The sequence below is a fragment of the Culex pipiens genome, chromosome 3 (assembly GCF_016801865.2).
Source record: "Culex pipiens pallens isolate TS chromosome 3, TS_CPP_V2, whole genome shotgun sequence".
In the NCBI taxonomy this organism is placed as follows: Eukaryota; Metazoa; Arthropoda; class Insecta; order Diptera; family Culicidae; genus Culex; species Culex pipiens.
This window is the reverse complement of record NC_068939.1, coordinates 135,773,265-135,791,385: the sequence shown is the minus strand read 5'-3', so window position 1 is coordinate 135,791,385 and position 18,121 is coordinate 135,773,265. Positions and strand designations below refer to the sequence as shown.

General features: G+C 36.7%; 1 protein-coding gene across 3 annotated transcripts in view; it reads right to left on the bottom strand.

The window, feature by feature from the left end:
* Positions 1-11,203, bottom strand: part of LOC120413802 (neprilysin-2) — a 45,305-nt gene extending 34,102 nt beyond the window's left edge. Inside the window, exons 1-2 of one of the 3 annotated variants that reach the window (XM_039574757.2) lie at positions 11,050-11,203; positions 10,085-10,331 (exon numbers count right to left, since the gene is read on the bottom strand). In XM_039574757.2, the coding sequence (XP_039430691.1) occupies positions 10,085-10,116 (32 nt within the window). In that variant the 5' untranslated portion in view covers positions 10,117-10,331; positions 11,050-11,203. Of the gene's footprint in view, positions 1-10,084; positions 10,332-10,768; positions 10,789-10,973; positions 10,995-11,049 lie in introns of those variants that run through there. The other 2 variants (XM_039574759.2, XM_039574758.2) reach the window with 2 other exon arrangements.
* Positions 11,204-18,121: the final 6,918 nt, after the last annotated feature.

Below are 18,121 nucleotides of genomic sequence, written 5' to 3'. Positions count from 1 at the left end.
AAAAAATAACCCTGCAAAGTTAGAAAAAACACGAAATTTTAAAATGAAAAATTTTGTTCTAAATGAAAAAATGACCCTTCTGGGTCAATGTAGATTCGAAAAGGACATTAAATTTCCCATAAAATGACATGTTCCAAAATTTTTTACAGTCGAGTAACGGAAAATGGGAGAATTTTAAAAACTTTTTTAGTGTTTTTTTCGATGAAAAATACGTTTTTTTGGAATTCGGAATTCGCCATCAAATCGGGCGTCTAATTTTTTCGCATGTTCAAAAATGGAAGGGGTCGTACCGCCCCTCCGTCACGAGATATCAAAAAACGGACCTCGGATTCGTGATCAGGGACAAAAGTTACCCCTTAGGACAAAGTTTCACGCAAATCGAAGAGGGGTCGGGGCAACTGCTGTGTGTGTTGGCGGAGAATTACCCAACTATAGTTAACTAACTTTTTGAACTTTTCAAAATTGTATGAAAAGCTATTGACCCGCTTTCAATATTAAAAAGTGAAACTCGTGTGATTTTTTGTCATTTTTTTGAAAATAATATTTTCAGGTTATAAAATAGTTTGCCAATAAGAATAATTAGATTCAATCCCTTTTAAAATGTTAGTCCACTAAAACATTAAAAAAAACAAATCGAAGTTTGTCAAAAAGGAATTTTTGAGGACAAAAAGTTATAATCAAAAGCTGGTTATTTTTTCCGTGTACAATTTTTTAAAATTTTATCTGATTGTCACTATAAAATTTGGCATTGCAAATACGATCGCAAAACAATTTGTCGAAAAAAATTGTTGAATTTTAGTCGTTGTAAAATTATGGGTTAAATAACATCAAACGAATAATTGCAATTGTATATAACAAATACAATTGGAAATAACAAATAAATTTTCACCTTCGTCTACATCACCCAAATACAACTTTTTTTTATCTCTTCCTTATCCGAAAGGACATCGCAATTTGTTCTGAGCGCTTCAAGCAATCCTGCTAAAACTGAACTCAACTCCCGATGCAACTGATGCAGGAAAGTAACGCCCTTCGCACGTGGTGGTCAGCACCCTTGGCATTGTTTTTCAATGCTTTCGCGTGGTCTTGAATCGTAATGTCGCCGCCGGGTTTAACTTCTCCGATTAGCGTTAACGTATACTTTATATTCATTATTGTTACCGTGTTTGTTTTTTTCTTTCCTCCTCCTGACCGATTCCGGGGGCCTTATCCTTGCCCATATATCAAACGGCGTAATATCTTGGGCGGGAAGTAAAACTGTCACGTCACACGTTGACACAACCTGATGTGTGCAGGTACGGCGCAAGTATCCCTGAAGGTGCGCTGTACTCAGACTACAAAGGAGAGCTTTCGCCTTTTGCCTGCATTGCTATTCGACACCTGGTTTCTTCTAATGACGACAGCTTGTCAATACCGATTCTTGCCGATCATCCTTGCGAAGACGACGACGACGGGGTGCGGTCGTTGGCTTTATCTATGCACTGCATCGACTTGTTGTGAGGACGAGTCACGTGCTTCAAAATCCGCGCAGATCTCATGCAAAGCAAGTTTTAACTTTTATTACACCAACACATTGTAAATGTTACAGTACATCTGATGTCGTTTAGTTCAACATGCTCGTTTTGTCTTGAATATTTATCTATGGTAGAACCGTCACGTGAATTACTTCTAGTGACAGTGCATCTAAAGAAACAGTAACTAACTGCTGTCACAAGACGAAGAAGCTTTACTTTACTTATCCGCTTTACTACAAACACCTTGCAAGTATTGAATGAAGTCGGATTAGTCCCGGCCAGCCGCGATTAGTTAAAATTGGCGCGAAAAAGACAGGTTTCTCTAAGTTTAGCACCGCATGGCGTGACGCTATAGTTGCCATCGGTAATGCGGTAATCGGTTGGTGCTATTGAACTGGAACTGTTTACCTTACTCATTTCACGCTGTTTGCATATTCAGGTAGTCCCCGTCGGTCGTGTATAGCTGCACCATTGCACTGACTGTAATCGGCCACATTATACCACCTGACCGGATCCAAAGTGGCATTCAACGCGTTAGTTCTGGCGTTTTTTTTTTGCTTCTGTCCCCCAAACGATCGTTTTGTGAAATTACCGGGGACCGAGACTGCGTGTAATAAACCCAAACAGACAGTCGATGATCTGCGATTGGTGACGGGACGTGAGGTGGAACAAAAAAACACAAAATTCGTGGCACCTGAATGTCGGGTTGAGTTCTTAATTTATTCTGCCGTGAAGCAAGACGACAATAATAATTGACCTACAATCAAATTGGTGAGTGCACCTGATCGGAATATCGTTTTGGCGATGGGAAGCTACCGGTAGCAGTTTTGGAGGATGTTTGTTGTTAACATTCGGACCAAACTTTGGATGGGTTGGACTGTTGAGTTTGGAGATTGATTGTCAGGTTGCTACAAATTTAGAATACACATCAACCGTAGTAGTAATTGTCTTCTTCTTTCAAAATTGCTACATTTTCCTACATTATCCTGAAACAATTTGATTGTAAAAATAGTCTAACTTTATTTATTGTAAATCCATCAAACTTTAGAGCTAAAAAAGCTATTGTTCTCGTAGTTTTAAAGATACTAAAATTTGTATAACAAAATTTTCTATGTACCAGACTCTGGTTTATAAGCACTGCAATTTTTTTTTCTTTTTCAATATTAAACAATTGAATCTTAACAATTTGATGTAGGTTTCGCCAACAATAAAAAAAAACAGTCTTCAACAGAGTTTCACTAAGATATATCGATAAAACGAATGGATTTTGGGATTTAACCGTGCACATCAACCAGAGCTTTTTGCACCGAGATTTTTGTTACAAACAATTTGGTATCTAGAAAGTTAGGAGAAAGGAGGATATTAAATCTCACTAATACATTCCAAATAAACACGTTAGGGAGCGTTCTTTTATTGCGTTATCACGGGGGAGAGGGGGGGTCCAAAAATCATTTTTTTTTGCGTTACGTAATAAAATAACGCTCCCTTCCCTCCCTCCGCTAAACTTTCTGGAACATTTCTTAGACGAAAATATGTTTAGAAATGGACACTCATGGAGGCTATTTAGAAAAATCGAAAAAATGTTTTTCAGTTAAAATCAAACATTAACCTATATTGCGAAATCGGCGCACTTTACAAAAAATTCTGTAAAGTACTTTTCTCGTGCATAATTGATTTTACATTAGAGCAATTCTAGCCCAAAACAGGCATTTTTCGGGTTCCTTTTTACTCGACCCTCTCTGATTTCTATGAAACTATGTAGACATGTTATCCTAGGTTTATATAAGCCATTTTTGTGTATTTGGATCCAGTTGCACTCGAGAATACCATTCGAGAAGGGCGTAAGTTATTTAAATAGTTTTGTTTTTACAACATTTTGAATATTGCTGTATCTCGAAGCGGTTGCATCGTATCAAAGAGAATCGATTCTCTATAAAATTTTACATAATAGTCTCCATATTGACCATTGTCCAATCCTTGTGAAGATACAGCGGTTCCAAAAATTAAAATGTAGAAATACATGGGTTTTGGCATTTTTATGTGGTTTTGGGCCATTGCTTTATGACCGACTTGATTTTTAAGTCTCATAAATAGTTTTACCAGGATATTATTTAAGCTAAGGTCAATAATAAAACGAGTTAAATTGAAAAGTGGGAAGATGAGATGGGAACATACACAGTAAAAAATACGATGGTAAAATCGCATGCAAAAGCATGCACATCACCTTTGTCAAAATAAACACTTAATATTACACACTCCATGTACAATTTTTACAAAAACAAAAGTAAAGTTGCAACCGATGGGATTCAAACCCAGCACCGACAGTAAGGACTGGCGCCTTAGCCCACTCGGCCATCAGACCGATGAAAAGTTGTAAGGATAAACGCATATATGAGCTTGACATTTCGGTCAAGTAGGTTTCCCATACTGATGGGCTACATATTTCAGGGTGTAAAATTACATAAAATTGCATAAAATAATGCAATATTTATTTTACACCCAGGCCTTTTACACGCAGCTGGATTAATACTTTTTTAGCTGTGTAGGTGTAAAAAAAGTTTTGGATTGCCTCACCGTTTGAAGCCTTCGGACACCTAAGTAGCATTGTTAATTTGATTTTGGTTAACCGCGGTAAATTTTCTTGAAATATTTTGAACTGTCAAAAATCCACCAAAGCATTAACCAAATTGATCACACAAAAAACTGTGGTAGAAAAGTATCCACCGCGATCAATTTTTGACAGTTCGACGCCAACGAATTATCTCAAGAAAATTTACCACAATGCAACTCTAGTTTTGAGTAGAAATCTCGCAATAGAGAACGCCAAGGAAATGCTGTAGAGCGAACAATTTTAATTAACAGTCTGGACCCGATGCCTGATTTTTCTGTTACATTCTTATTGGAATTCCATATAAACTGTAACGGGAATCGCAGGCACCGGGTCCTGACTATTAAGACACAAAATGGCTTTTTTGTTCATAGGGAAGGCAACCACAAAGTTTTGGCCAAATTAAAAATTACAAATCCATTTCCGGAATTCGGAAATGATTGCTCGGATCACGTTCTAACAAAAATATGTGTTGAATTTATAGATTGTGGTTGTTTTTATTTTAAATCAAATGCGACTTGTATAACTTGATAATGCTAAATTTCATTGGAATGCCATCAACGATGCGATTGACTTTGAATACCTTAGTCAGTCATTGGCTTGTATGTAGATTTTTATTACGTAATTAGAGTTTATGGAATACGTATCATATTTCATGAGATGACGCAATATATTGTCAGAATTTCGCTTTAATTTCAAAGGACAACAACACCACAAAATATTTGTAATTTTGTGAATTGTTTGAAACCGATGTTATTCGCGTTTAAATTTAAATGCATCAATAAATCAATTTAGGGGAATTATCTTTTTACCAATTTTCGGCACACCAAACTTTCCGATCAATTCTCATCACTTTTACAGTATTCCGCTATCAAATTATTTTTTTTCGAGAAAATCAACAAAGCAGAGTTGCTTGCTAACTTTTATTTAAGCTTTTTATTACTTTGAAAAAGTCAAAAACTCTTTTTGTAAGCTGTAATTTATGGCCAAAGTGCGAATAGGACGATAATAACACGTGTTGAAATGAGGTATATTTTTCCTACTATACTTAAAGTATTATTTACTAGTTTTATATCCAAATCTACAACACAAATAAGGAAAGGATGGTGGTTTAAGCCTGTTGCAAAACGTTTAAAAAATCGTCATTTTCTTTTCCAGTGTGATTTAAAATTAAAGCACTACTGTCAAGTTTTGAATATAATGCTCATCAATCTAAAAGCAATATTCTATTTGAGATCCGTCAATGATAATCGGACCGCGCACTAGACTCACAATCCAGAGGTCGCCGGTTCGAATCCCGCGGCGGGCGCTCTAAAATTCTTTGTGTAAATATGGGTATTCGTCGCCGTCGCTCCGTGCTATACTTTCATACACTTAGGAGCCCAGGGCGGCTAAGTCCTTGTAAATAAAAAGGAAGACACTAGTGGTTGTTACTAGCAATGGTGGCCGACAGCTATAAAGTCAACTTCGTTTTTTTCAATGATAAAGTTTGACAAATAAGCAAAAAACTGACCTTTTCACTTCACACAGCACTCCACGCTTTTCGATCAAATCATTCCCACAACAAGCGCGAAATAAAACGCGATCAATTGCATAACCCGCCGCTGACCATCATCGCTATTCACCTGCCTTTTGCTATTTTCTAACCGAATGCTTCCATCGAATACCTGTCACATATTTGTCCTCTATACACCTCGCCACAACCTACAAATTGATAATCTTCAACCTTTTTTTTTTTTCTCTCTCTTCACATCACAAATACGCATCAAGATCCGCCCGATCCCTGGCCTCTATTCCAGCACTCAAGCGATTCGTTTGAGTCTTTTTCGATCCATGCTGAAATCGTCGGGAACGTGTTATCTCGTCGCATGACGATTTTTGACGTTTCTAGAAAATAAACATTTTTTGTTTAAAAAAAACAGAAAAATAACGCACAAAACATAAACAATACCAAATACGTTTGGTTTAGCCGAAATGGCGACGAAATACTAAGCTAAAGCTTTACCGAAAATTTTCGATCGAGTGCTGGAATACGGCTTGGAGAGACCAGCTGGTACATGGACGCGCGGCCATAACAGTGTTTTGTGAACACACAGTCTCTCGCGATCTCCGAAACCGGTTCTCCACCGTTTGTGATAGCGTATTCGTCGATGACGAGTTTGGGCAAAGTATTTCATCTTTACCTCACAGACAAATTAACTGTCCGCCGCGCAAAGCTTGTTTGCCCTATTGGCAAGAGAGAGAAAAAAAGCTCGACGATCTGCGATCGATGGAATTCCCCCATGGTTTATGTTCTTTTTTTTCTAGTCCAGCGAGCTGACCTGCACTACTTTTGATCTTAATGTAACACACTCATTGGATGATTAAAAAAGGCCATTGCGAGTGGATTTCCCTTAACCCAATCATAAGTCAATTTGGAAATCTCCGTCCAACGCTGATCAGCATACATACGGAAAGGTAAAAAAAAAGGTTTAAAATCTTCGGATCGAGCAGAGAACCAGTTCTGCCGGTGACAGCCGCGGCGGGCTGAAGCCGATGGACAGTGGCATCTTCTTCATCTTCTGTTTAATTAGTCGAAAAAAAACACCGTTTGGACCGGTTTGTTGGTCATCCCTCCCAGCTTGGTGAGCCTCAGCGTATTATGAGAACACCTTGACTTTCGGACCAGGTCGTGCAGTATAAGGTGCATTCTGTTTTCAAAATTTTAATAGGATTCATCAAATCTAATATGATTATTTTCAGAGTTTTTTTTAAAAGGACCAATAAACTATTGTCTTTCATATGTTTATAGGACCTAATAAAAAAAACTCTAGATTTCTTCATTAGTAGCATGTCCTAAATATAGCAAAAAAGATACTGTTGTAAACAGCTCTACCTCCTGTGTTCGAATTAATTTATAAAAAAAAAGCTAGTAAAAAGTGATTGTTATTTAATTTTTTGTTGCATATTATTCATGAAACTAATGAAACTTATTTTACGAAAAAAAATCTATTCTAAGAAAAAAAAACAAAATAACTTTTTTAATTAGCGCACTTATTTACATATTTTAAGATTAACGTATTTTTTCTTTTTTTTTAAATTTGTTACTTAGCGAAAACAACACTCTTGGTTTCATTTTCTTGCAAAATTGATCATCACTGTGTAATGCTCTCATTAAATTTAACGAATTTCTGCACCAAAGTGAATACACATCTGCTAGTTGTACCCTTCTTGAAGGTGTTGAAGGATTTTTTTTGTTTTAAATCAAATGTGTCTCAACATTTATATAATTTTGTGATGCAATCATTAAACTCCTGGTTGACAATCATCAATTAATGATGATTTGCATAACTTTACAAGGAAAAGGTAAACCGTTACCAAAAAGTAACAGCAACAACTCCTCTTACAACCTGTGGAAAGAATTTTGAGCAAATATTGTAAACGAATCTAAATTTATATCGTCTTACGAAAAATCATGGCAATGATGGAAGTCATCACATTGAGACTTAGAAAAAAGGATATTTTAATCAGATTGCTTTGAAAGTTTTTTTTTTGTGAGTACATTCTCAACATCTTTTTTGTGAGTGTACTTGATGTTTGGGGTCCTATCCAAGAGTAGTAATTATGTTTCCCGACGGAAAAAAACTGATGTCAAAATAGCATGCAAAAGCATGGACATCACCTTCTCGAGAAAAGTAATTTAATATACCGATGCCGGTGTGCTCTCTTGTTCTATCTAGATAGGAATCCCAGCAAGCTTGGTACAATGGAGCACAGGAAACGCTGTTTTTTCTGCAAACAAAAACATATTTAAAATATGTGGGATTTGAACCCAGCACACTTGGAGAAGACTGCGCCCTAGCCCACACGGCTATCAGCCCGATGAAGAGTGCACAGTAAATAAATCATGGTAATGTTACATCTGGGAATGAGTACACCTTTTATGTCAGAAAAAATGTGTAATTTTGCATCTAAAAATGTTTAAGTTTACCACTTTTGAGCAATTCTCTCAGATTTCGGTCATTCGATTTTTTTTGGTATTTATTAATCCGGTTGAAACTTTTTTTGGTGCCTTTGGTATGCCCAAAGAAGCCATTTTGCTTCATTAGTTTGTCCATATAATTTTTCATACAAATTTGGCAGCTGTCCATACAAATCGATTTGGTGTCTTAGGCAAAGTTATAGGTATGGATAAGGACTACACTGAAAGAAAATGATACAAGGTAAAAAATAATGGTGCTTTTTAATTTCACTTTTTATCACTAAAACATGTTTTGCAAAAAAACACTATTTTTAATTGTTTTTTCATTTTCTGATATGTTTTAGGGGACATCAAATGCCAACTTTTCAGAAATTTCCAGTTTTGGTTACAGGTTCCAGGATTTTTGAATCAATACTGATTTTTTTAAATCGAAATATTGGTCGCAAAACTTTTCAATTTCATTTTTCGATGTAATATCGAATTTGCGATCAAAAAGTACTTAAGTGAAATTTTGATAAAGTGCACCGTTTTCATGTTATATCCAGCTAATCAATTTTTAAAATTTGTGCCCAAGTTTGCCCACTCTTGAAAAAAAAATAGTTGAAGAGCTGAGAAAACTTTCTATATTTTGTACGACCCTTAGTTGCTGAGATATTGCCATGCAAAGATTTAAAAACAGGAAAATTGTTCTAACGTCGATATCTCAGAAATTAATGGTCCGATTTACAATGTTGAAACATGAAACATTCGTAAAATTTCCGGATCTTTTCGAAAACAATATTTTCAAAATTTTAAATAAAGACTAACATTTCCAAAGGGCCAATCATTCATTTTTTACTGTGTGGGTAAGATAAACATCGATATGAGCTTAGTATCCAGGTTAAGTAGGTTTCCTATCCCGATGGGTTACATATTTCTTGGTTAAATATTGCATAATATTTCTGAAAAAATGTTACTCTAAGGCGTTTTACACGAAGTAAGTAATTTTTTATGTTATAAAAACCATTTCTGATTTTTTTTTCATTTTTTTTATGGATCAACTATGGTCTCATTGGAACGAGCTGTCAAGTAAGACCTTTTCTGGCCGCGAAGTTATTTTTTTTTTAATTGATTTAAAAATCCATTTTAAATCCTTTGCGGTTGTACAAAGGGTAATTGTACTCACAAAATAAACTTTATCGTTGTGAACAATAATATCACATATTTAAGCTTAATTTTAGGACCCAATTACTACTTTTTTGCTATGTAGTGTAAAAAATAGTCTTAAGTAAACCGTTTGCGAGGCCTTGTGTTGTTTTGACTCAACAATAATTATTTAAATTATTTTTACATGTTTGATCTACACAGTAAAAAAAATCATTGTAATATAACATCGAGGATTGTTGCTGTAATTTTATATACTCCTCAAAAATCGAGGTAAATCAAAGATGTAATATTCAACCATCAAGTTTTCCAAACGTCAAACATTTAACATTTTTATCTTGTCCTAAAAAAACAATTTACAGGAGTATGCGAATCAAAGGTTCTAATTTGCCAAAAAAAAATCTTGACGCAATTGATCATTTGATAAGATAACATAAAATTGTTATGAGCAATCTGTATTTGTTTGTTATTTTCTTATATTCACCAGAACTGTTGCTTAATTGATAAGAACTTGATTTATGTAAACAAAATCACTGCCCACTGGCAATTACACTGAGAAAAACCACGATTTCTGCGGAATGTGTGACGACAAGTGTTTATCCAGCACACATGGGCAAAGGGGTTTCAGATGCACACGAAATAATACGTCATCAGTTCAAATTAAGCACCGCGAACCGGTGTGGATACCCTCCCAAGCCAAAGTTCCATATTCACAATTACAAACTCCGATTAAGCCGCGCGCTCGCCCGCTCGCCAGCAGTTATGAATATGAACGTGATTACAATAAATTAGAAAACGCTCCGCCGAGATTGGGTCAAACGAAGATGCATGGTTAGTTGCAGCAGGTAATATACGTACTTGATTACGGTTTGCATTGTTGTGCTGGTCATATCGTCGGCTCAAAAGAGAAATCCGCGCCGCCAAACACACCTCACAGCGGTACGGAGGTTACTCAACACACTCCGGATTCACACTACCTATTTTCTGTTCGAACACAATGCTAATTTCTGCAGCGCCAATTTGTTCACTTCTTCACCGGCTTGACTTCCTGAACTTGGTGGGAAGATCCCAAGATCTCTTCCTATCCCGGAACAAACGCCGCGGACTGTGTGGAGGGAGAAAAATTGTCCAAATTAGAGCTGAAGATCCCTCCCCCGGAGAGGTGGGCGTTCAGCTTGCAAGTCCTATTAGGCTAGAGAGAAAGTAACACGTGCCCGAGCGCGCGTAATCGCTATCCGACCAGGTGGTGTGTTTAGTTGTGCAAAAAAACACGCTAATGAGTTAATACATCAGAGAGCAATCTCGACACGCAACTCGACGCGCGAACGCGAAAGAAATTAATTGAGGCACCTGCCGGCGGTTTCCGAAATGAAAACCAAAAACGGAACCAAGCGTAAAACCTAATCTTTGGACCGCGGTCACCGCCTGGTTGGACCATTCCCCGGAAAGTAAATGATTTACGTTTTGACAAAGAAACTTTCGAATTCTACGCGCGATTTTTTTGTTCGTTCACTTCCTCTAGTCGCTTATACAACACCTTACCCCGGGGGTCTCTCCGGGGTTATCAACGTAGAGTCTGGCTCAACTCTCAGCACGCTGACCAAACTCTGAAGCTCCGTTCAAAGTGCCGAGATCTGAGCTACTACCGACACAACACACTTCGTTAATTACTAATCAAACACGCGAAAACACGGCAAACAACAAGCTCTCTCTTCAAACTCCCCAAACCGATAACCGGCCACTTTACCCTACACACGGTAAACACAAACCACCCCGAAAGAAAGTGTCAATTAATCTTCCTGTGACCAAGAGTGTACACTAACCACCACAAACAACCACGAAGGGGCCCCGAGCAAAGACCCGCGAACCACAAACAAACAGCAGGAGGACAGACGGACAGAGAGCTCGACCGACTAGTGGGCCGGCTGCGGAAGAACTAAACATTCACGTTGGCTTCGCGACGGTTTTATACGAGGTGGCGGGGCCGGCGCGAAGTTCGTGCAGTAGGCCAAGCAGCAGGCGGCAGCATCAACACCGAGGCTCTTCTGCGAAGAGAGTCGTCAGTCGGCGTCGGCTGCTGGAAAGAATGTCGCGAAGTTTGAAGAGGACGCAGGGTTCTTGGATCGGCGGAGGATTGTCGCGATTTTCGCTGGAATTGTTGTAAGGTGAGTGGTGTAATTTAAAGGTACTTATTAAATAACTAAAGTTGCTCTGTATCTTCGAGCTTGCTTGTGAAAAATTAATAGATTTTTTTCGTCGTGCTACCATGCGTCTTCACTAATAAATTACGTTCAAAACAGTTTGGTGGAAACGCATGGTAGCTCAAGGTTCAAAGGAGGTGCATGGTAGCTGAGCCACTAATTCACATTTGAGAGCGAAAGTTAGTTATAAAATTGCAGATGATCTCGAACGAAGAGTTGGAAATTTGGGATGCGATGTTATAAATTCAATTATAATCTTCATACTAAATCAATCTCTCTGACATTTTACAAACAGAAAAATTATTGAAACATATCTTTGGCTGTGAGTACTTTGTTCCGAAGTTCCATACAAACCTTCGGATAATCGAAACTTCGGATAATTGAGTCGAGACTGTATACAGTCCAGACTCGATTATCCGAAGGCTCGAAAAAAAAACTTAGGATAATCAAATCTACAGATAATCGAATCACGAAAAAAAACAATGTTTTTGTTGGCATATTTTTGATTGTCGAGCTTAAGTATGACCCCTGAAATAAGCTTAAAAGATTCAAAATTTTAAATCCTAGATGGCGACCAAAATGGCGGTGATGAAATATTGAAAAAAAAATGCATTTTATTATTTAATAGGAAATAAACTATTTAAATTCGACTAAAATGGGGTCGCAGAACTCGAATGTAATGTTTAAAACAAGAAAATGAAAAAAATACGGAAACACATTTGGTTGTTCGTGATTTGATTATCCGAAGTCTCATACATACAAACCTTCGGATAATCGAACTGCGGATAATCGTAAACTCGGATAATCTAGGCTTCGAATAATCGAGTCTGGAATGTAGTTATAAAAATATTTGCTGAAAGTGCTGCTTCTTAAAATAACCGTGGCATTTCGGTGAAAGTAAACGCAAATATGGTTAAATTTACCCTGGACATAGTAATATTGACTACGCAAATTATTCAATTACCATGGTGGTGATAAAATATTGACAAAAGCATTTTTAATTTAGGGCGATCAACATTCAAATTTGATTAAAATAGGTTCACAGAACTCGAATTTGATGTTAAAAGTAAGAAAATAATTAAAATCACAGAAAAAAATGTTCGTGATTCGATTATCCGAAGTCCAATACAAGTAAATCTTTCTTTTCCCTGTTCCGGAGGGGAACACCCGTGAAGAGTATCGGGGCCGGCATTTACAAAGCGGATTCAGTGACAGTTTATTAATCAACTTAATGTTAACATGTTAAGGTTAATGTAAACATTCCATAGGTCGTCTTCCTAAGGTGTCTTGATAAGGTCCAGTTTGTGACGATACACTACCTTCCCTTTACTAAGCTAGGGTTGGGAAAAAGAGCCTGCGGTTTCGCTACCTTTTTCTAAGTAAGTTTAGCATCAACACTTCCCGTGCTCCTCATCCTTATTCCTGCCCCGGTGAATGGTGGAGATGGGAGCGGCCGGCAATGGATGGCTTTCATGGTGCTGCCTGTCCTGTTCTGGTAGAATTGGTTTTAATTCCCTTTAATCAATTTCTAAGCAACCTGGGCTGGATAATCAACACATATACATGACGAAATCCAGTCTGCAACCCGCTAAGATCACCATCTCCATGCGAATGCGAATGCGAATGCGAATGCGAATACACTACCTTCTCTTTACTAAGCAATCGAATCCAGAAGGGAAATGATCACCAGTTGTGATGGTCCGAGCCGGGATTTGAACCCCAATCTACCGCTTACAAGGCGGAAGCGTTACCACTGGGCTACGTGGCTCGGTCAAGTCAAATACAAACCTTCGGATAATCGATGCTTCGGATAATCGAGTCTGGACTGTACCCAAAAAACTGTAGGTCATCGTTAAAATTATCGAGTTATCGCAGTTTTTGAGAAAAAAAGATTTTTTCTTGTTTTTGTCATTTTTCCGTTTCGCGCGCGTCGCGAATATCTCGGAATCTTGCCAATTTTTAAATAGAGTAGATCGGGGCAAAGGTACTCACCTAATGACCATCATTCTATCACCGGGCTCCATTAAATATTTCGGATTTGACTTGTTTACCAAAGCGTACCCTCATAGCGTAGTGCTAGGATTTACCACAAATCGCTTGTATCTCAAGAACCAGGCAATTGCTCTAAAAAAATGACGCACTACGCGGGCCAAAGGGATTTTTGCTTATTTTATGTGTAAAAGTTATTTTTTCATCTAGTTTTCATTTGGGTGTTGTTTATTAAACATAAATTTATGGTATATTGACTTACTTGAACTAAGCAGTACTTATACAACTAAAATTTAATTTTTAGGGTTAAAAACTATACTATGTTTGCATAAGTTTTATTTTTTTGTTTTGGCAAATATACTATTTTTTAATCATTTTTAATCAATTCTGTCAAAAATAAAAATTATCCAATGTATTTGGGTAATTCTCCGCCGGTGTCAAAGGGACTTTTAATTGTACGCCCGATTTGATGGCGTACTCACAATTAAAAAAACGTATTTTTCATCGAAAAAACACAAAAAAGTTTTAAAAACTCTTCCATTTTCCGTTACTCGACTGTAAAACAATTTGTAACATGTAATTTTAAGGGAAATTTAATGCACTTTTTGAATCTACATTGACCCAGAAGGGTCATTTTTTCATTTAGAACAAAATTTTTCATTTTAAAATTCCGTGTTTTTGTTAACTTTTCAGGATTATTTTTTAGAGTGTAACAATGTTCTACAAAGTTGTAAAGCAGACAATTACAAAAAAATTGATATATAAACATAAGGGGTTTACTCAAATCGGGCGTCAAATTTTACATAAAAGTCCCTTTGACACCAATTTTCTATCTCATCACTGTTTCAGGCTGCAAATTATTGAAAAACACCTCTTTTTTCGCATGTTCCAAAATTGAAGGGGTCGTACCGCCCCTCCGTCACGAGATATCAAAAAACGGACCTCGGATTCGTGATCAGGTACAAAAGTCACACTATGGGGTAACTTTTGTTTCACGCAAATCGAAGAGGGGTCGGGGCAACTTTTCCCGATTTCGTGTGAGTTGGTAGATATGTTAAATATGTTTTTTTTTTGTGAAAATCGACGAAAGTGGTAATTTTTTGGACCACCCTAACACGGCGTATTTCGACAAAAGGACCCTCATCCATTTTGAACCACCTCGAAGCACTTTTTTTAACTTTCATATAATGGAACTGCTGAATATTTAAAAGCGTTGCATGGCTACTTCCAAAATCTTATTTTAATCTAAGATAGACAAGTGTACAAATCTCCTTGGCCTTCCAAAATAATTTGTTGATAAACAGAAAAATATTCGCGTCCCATTTCAGCGTCTGGGCGTCCAGAATTAAACTCATTCATTAGATTTAAATGTTTCAAACAACAACAAAAAAATCAGCTCTCTCTCTTTCTCCTTCGCCATCGTTTACCAGCGTTAAGCTCTTTAAATCTACGAGTGTTTTCTTTCCTGTGACTTATTTGCTATAATATGGCATCGTGTTGTAAAATACAAGCAGCAGCCGTTATTTCCGCGCATCATCACCGCCTCCACCTGCACCGTCAGTGGGGTGATTTCGTTTTGTGAATGAAATTTTGCCTTTTGACTGACTTTCGCTCAGTACCGACTCGTGTTAATTTTGTTTTGTTTTAGTTGAAATCACAATTCATCGCAAACAAAATTTACAGTTTAATACGCAAAAAAAAAAACCATTTAGCAAGAGACATCCAATTTTGCAAAGTCAAGTCACTTAATGAAACACGGGCAGAACAGCCGATTTTGGCCATAATCGTTTAATTGAACCGTTAGTCGTCATCATTCTAGCTATGCGAATACAGTTAAAAAGAAACGCCCGCCAAGAATTTTAAATTTTGTGCAGGCCCACGCCGGGCGCAAGGATCGAGGAGTTCACTTCATATTGGCTTAATTATAAATTCATAATCGTAGCGATCTAAAAAAAGAAGGATAGAGAGGAGAAATCAATCAAAATTTTTCGATTGATGATAGGAGATACAGTGGCCAGGTTTTTTGTGTTCAACTTTTTTTAATATGAAATAAATCTGTTTGTTATCTTCTTAATGATTCCAATTCAAATAGTTCGATGTCATCTAAAATCAAACTATTTTGATCATTTAAACTTTAACAAAAAGGTAAATTTTTTCAAATAAGCAAAAAGTGCGATCTGAAAAAAAAATTCCATATAAAAAAAGTTAAGATCTCCAACATCCCCTAACAACATAACCGAACAACAATAAAAAGAAAGCAAATTGATATAACTTAATTCCTTGCCTTCACACACCTTTTGGACATTCGAAGAACACTTTGAATCTGGCGTGGTTCTGTCTGTACATACAAAAAGAACGATCATCCGAAGAAAGGGTGAACCAAGACCGAAAATCTGGTGTCTTTGTAGGTCAATTTGATTATAAAAAGGTTTAGTTTGTTTTTGCCAAAACCGGTCCCGATGTTGTGTAGTAGTGCAAGAAATCGGAAAATCTGGAACACATAATACATTTTCATCATTGAGATTTATCAGTGCCGTTAGATTTCGTCCAACGAAATACATTTTGTTTCACTATCAATATTTTGAAAAAGTTCTTGTTAATGACGATTTTCCTTGTTAATTGGGTCCTAAAATTAAGCTTAAATTTGTGATATTATTAATCACAACGATAAAGCTTATTTTTCTGAGTACAATGACCCTTTGAACGACCGCAATGGATTTGAAATGAATTTTTAATTCAATTTTTAAAACTTAACTTCACGGCCCTTCTTGACAGAATAGATCCTACTTGACAGCTAATTCCAAGGGGACCATAGTTGATCCATCGAAAAAATGTTGTCTAGTCGATTTTTTTTTTTGCATTGAAATGAAAAATAGTGATCAGTTAGCAGTTAGTTAGTTAGCGTATAATTTAGTTAAATACAGTTATATCACAGAGTAATTATATAGAGCATGTTATAGTGACCATCAGTTTTCCTTAAAATTATGGACGCCTAAAAAAATTAAGAAATCGAATATTTATACCTAGGTAAAAGTAGCAGCCGATTTATTAAAAAATAATCTAAAATAAAAAAAACTTTTTTTGGGAATTTAATTTTAAGTATTAAAAAGTTTAATTAAAAAAATAAGATCTTTAAAAAAAATCTCTTCTTAAGATACAGAATTTCACACATTTACATACCCATTTTGTATGACCAGCCCCCAAAATTGTATGGAGACTTGTATGTAAAAACGAGTGATGCAAAATTGTTTCTTTTGACATAGGGAATGTATGGACAAAGGTTCATCCAAATCAAACAACACAACTCAACCGCCGGTGGTTGGTCACTTTTTCGCGTGACACTTTTTTTGTTTTTACCACGTTGATTGGTCAAAGTCGAGCGTTCTTTTATTACGTAACGCAGTAGGGGGGGAGGGGGGGTTGGAGGCCGTGTTACGCTCCATACAAAATTTTTAAAATTTGTATGGAAATTTTGTTACGAGGGGGGGGGAGGGGGTCTAAAAGTACGATTTTTCGCGTTACGTAATAAAAGAACGCTCCCAAACTAAAAAGTGACGAAATTACACTTTTTACACGGCGCTTACGAACACTATCAAAACAAACGCTTGGTAGTGTGTGTGAACTCCGTGTAAATGGGTGTCAAACTAAAAAGTGACCCCATTCGTTTGACAACGAAAAACGAAGTTGACTTTATAGCTGTCGGCCACCATTGCTAGTACCAACCACTAGTGTCTTCCTTTTAATCTACAAGGACTTCGAGTCCTCAAAGATTCGTTTATAAGTCCTCACTTTGCGCAAAGCGATTCAATTCAGACTTTCCTGCGAGTATCTACCATGGGCTGCGTTGGTTGCTGTGATTTCCCATTTGGAACTGTCAACGCAGAAATCCTGCAAAATTTTCATTTATTTCAAAATTTGGAACTTGCGACCTGCGGTCCAGCATTGTCATTGCAGAAGATCAGATTGATATGCATGTGTTTAAAACATGCGCTTGCATCTGCAATCCTGCGAGTTTCCTATCCCAGTCACGACGTTCTAGCAGGATTCTAGCACAGTTCTAACAGAGCTGTATATTCTTAGAGAATTCTAGCAGAAATGTTCCACCATTCTAGCAAAATTCTGACAGAACCAGCTCTGCTAGAATATTTCGTGACTGGGATTGTAGACCAGACTAAACAGATGATCGATCCCTCCTGTAACGCGTAACGCAACCCGCATAATCAAAAACCATCGAGGGAATAGTCCAAACTATATCACTACTACAAGAGAAGTAGTTACCACATACTTAACGATTATGATATAGTTACGGCACTATACAAAACTATAACGAAACTGATCGTCAAATGATGACGTTTTTATTGAAGAAAGTCTAATGATTCTAACTGTTTTTGAACTATTTGGGGTACAATAACGATACACTGAACAGTTTGAATGGTTTCGAAAAATTTTACAAGTCAAAATAGTTCAAACAGTTCATCAACTTTATTGAGAACAATCATAGTAAAATTCCACAAATTTTGTATGTTATGGTATGAACTAAAAACCTACTATATCTGGTATAGTAGAACATACTTGATTGCCAAATGGTGAAATCTTTGAAAAATATTTTATTTCAAGATTTATTTAGTTTAAACAATTTACGAAGTATTTGTCACATACTAACTGTACACTTAACGATAAGGATTATTCGTGCTTTTTATAGTAC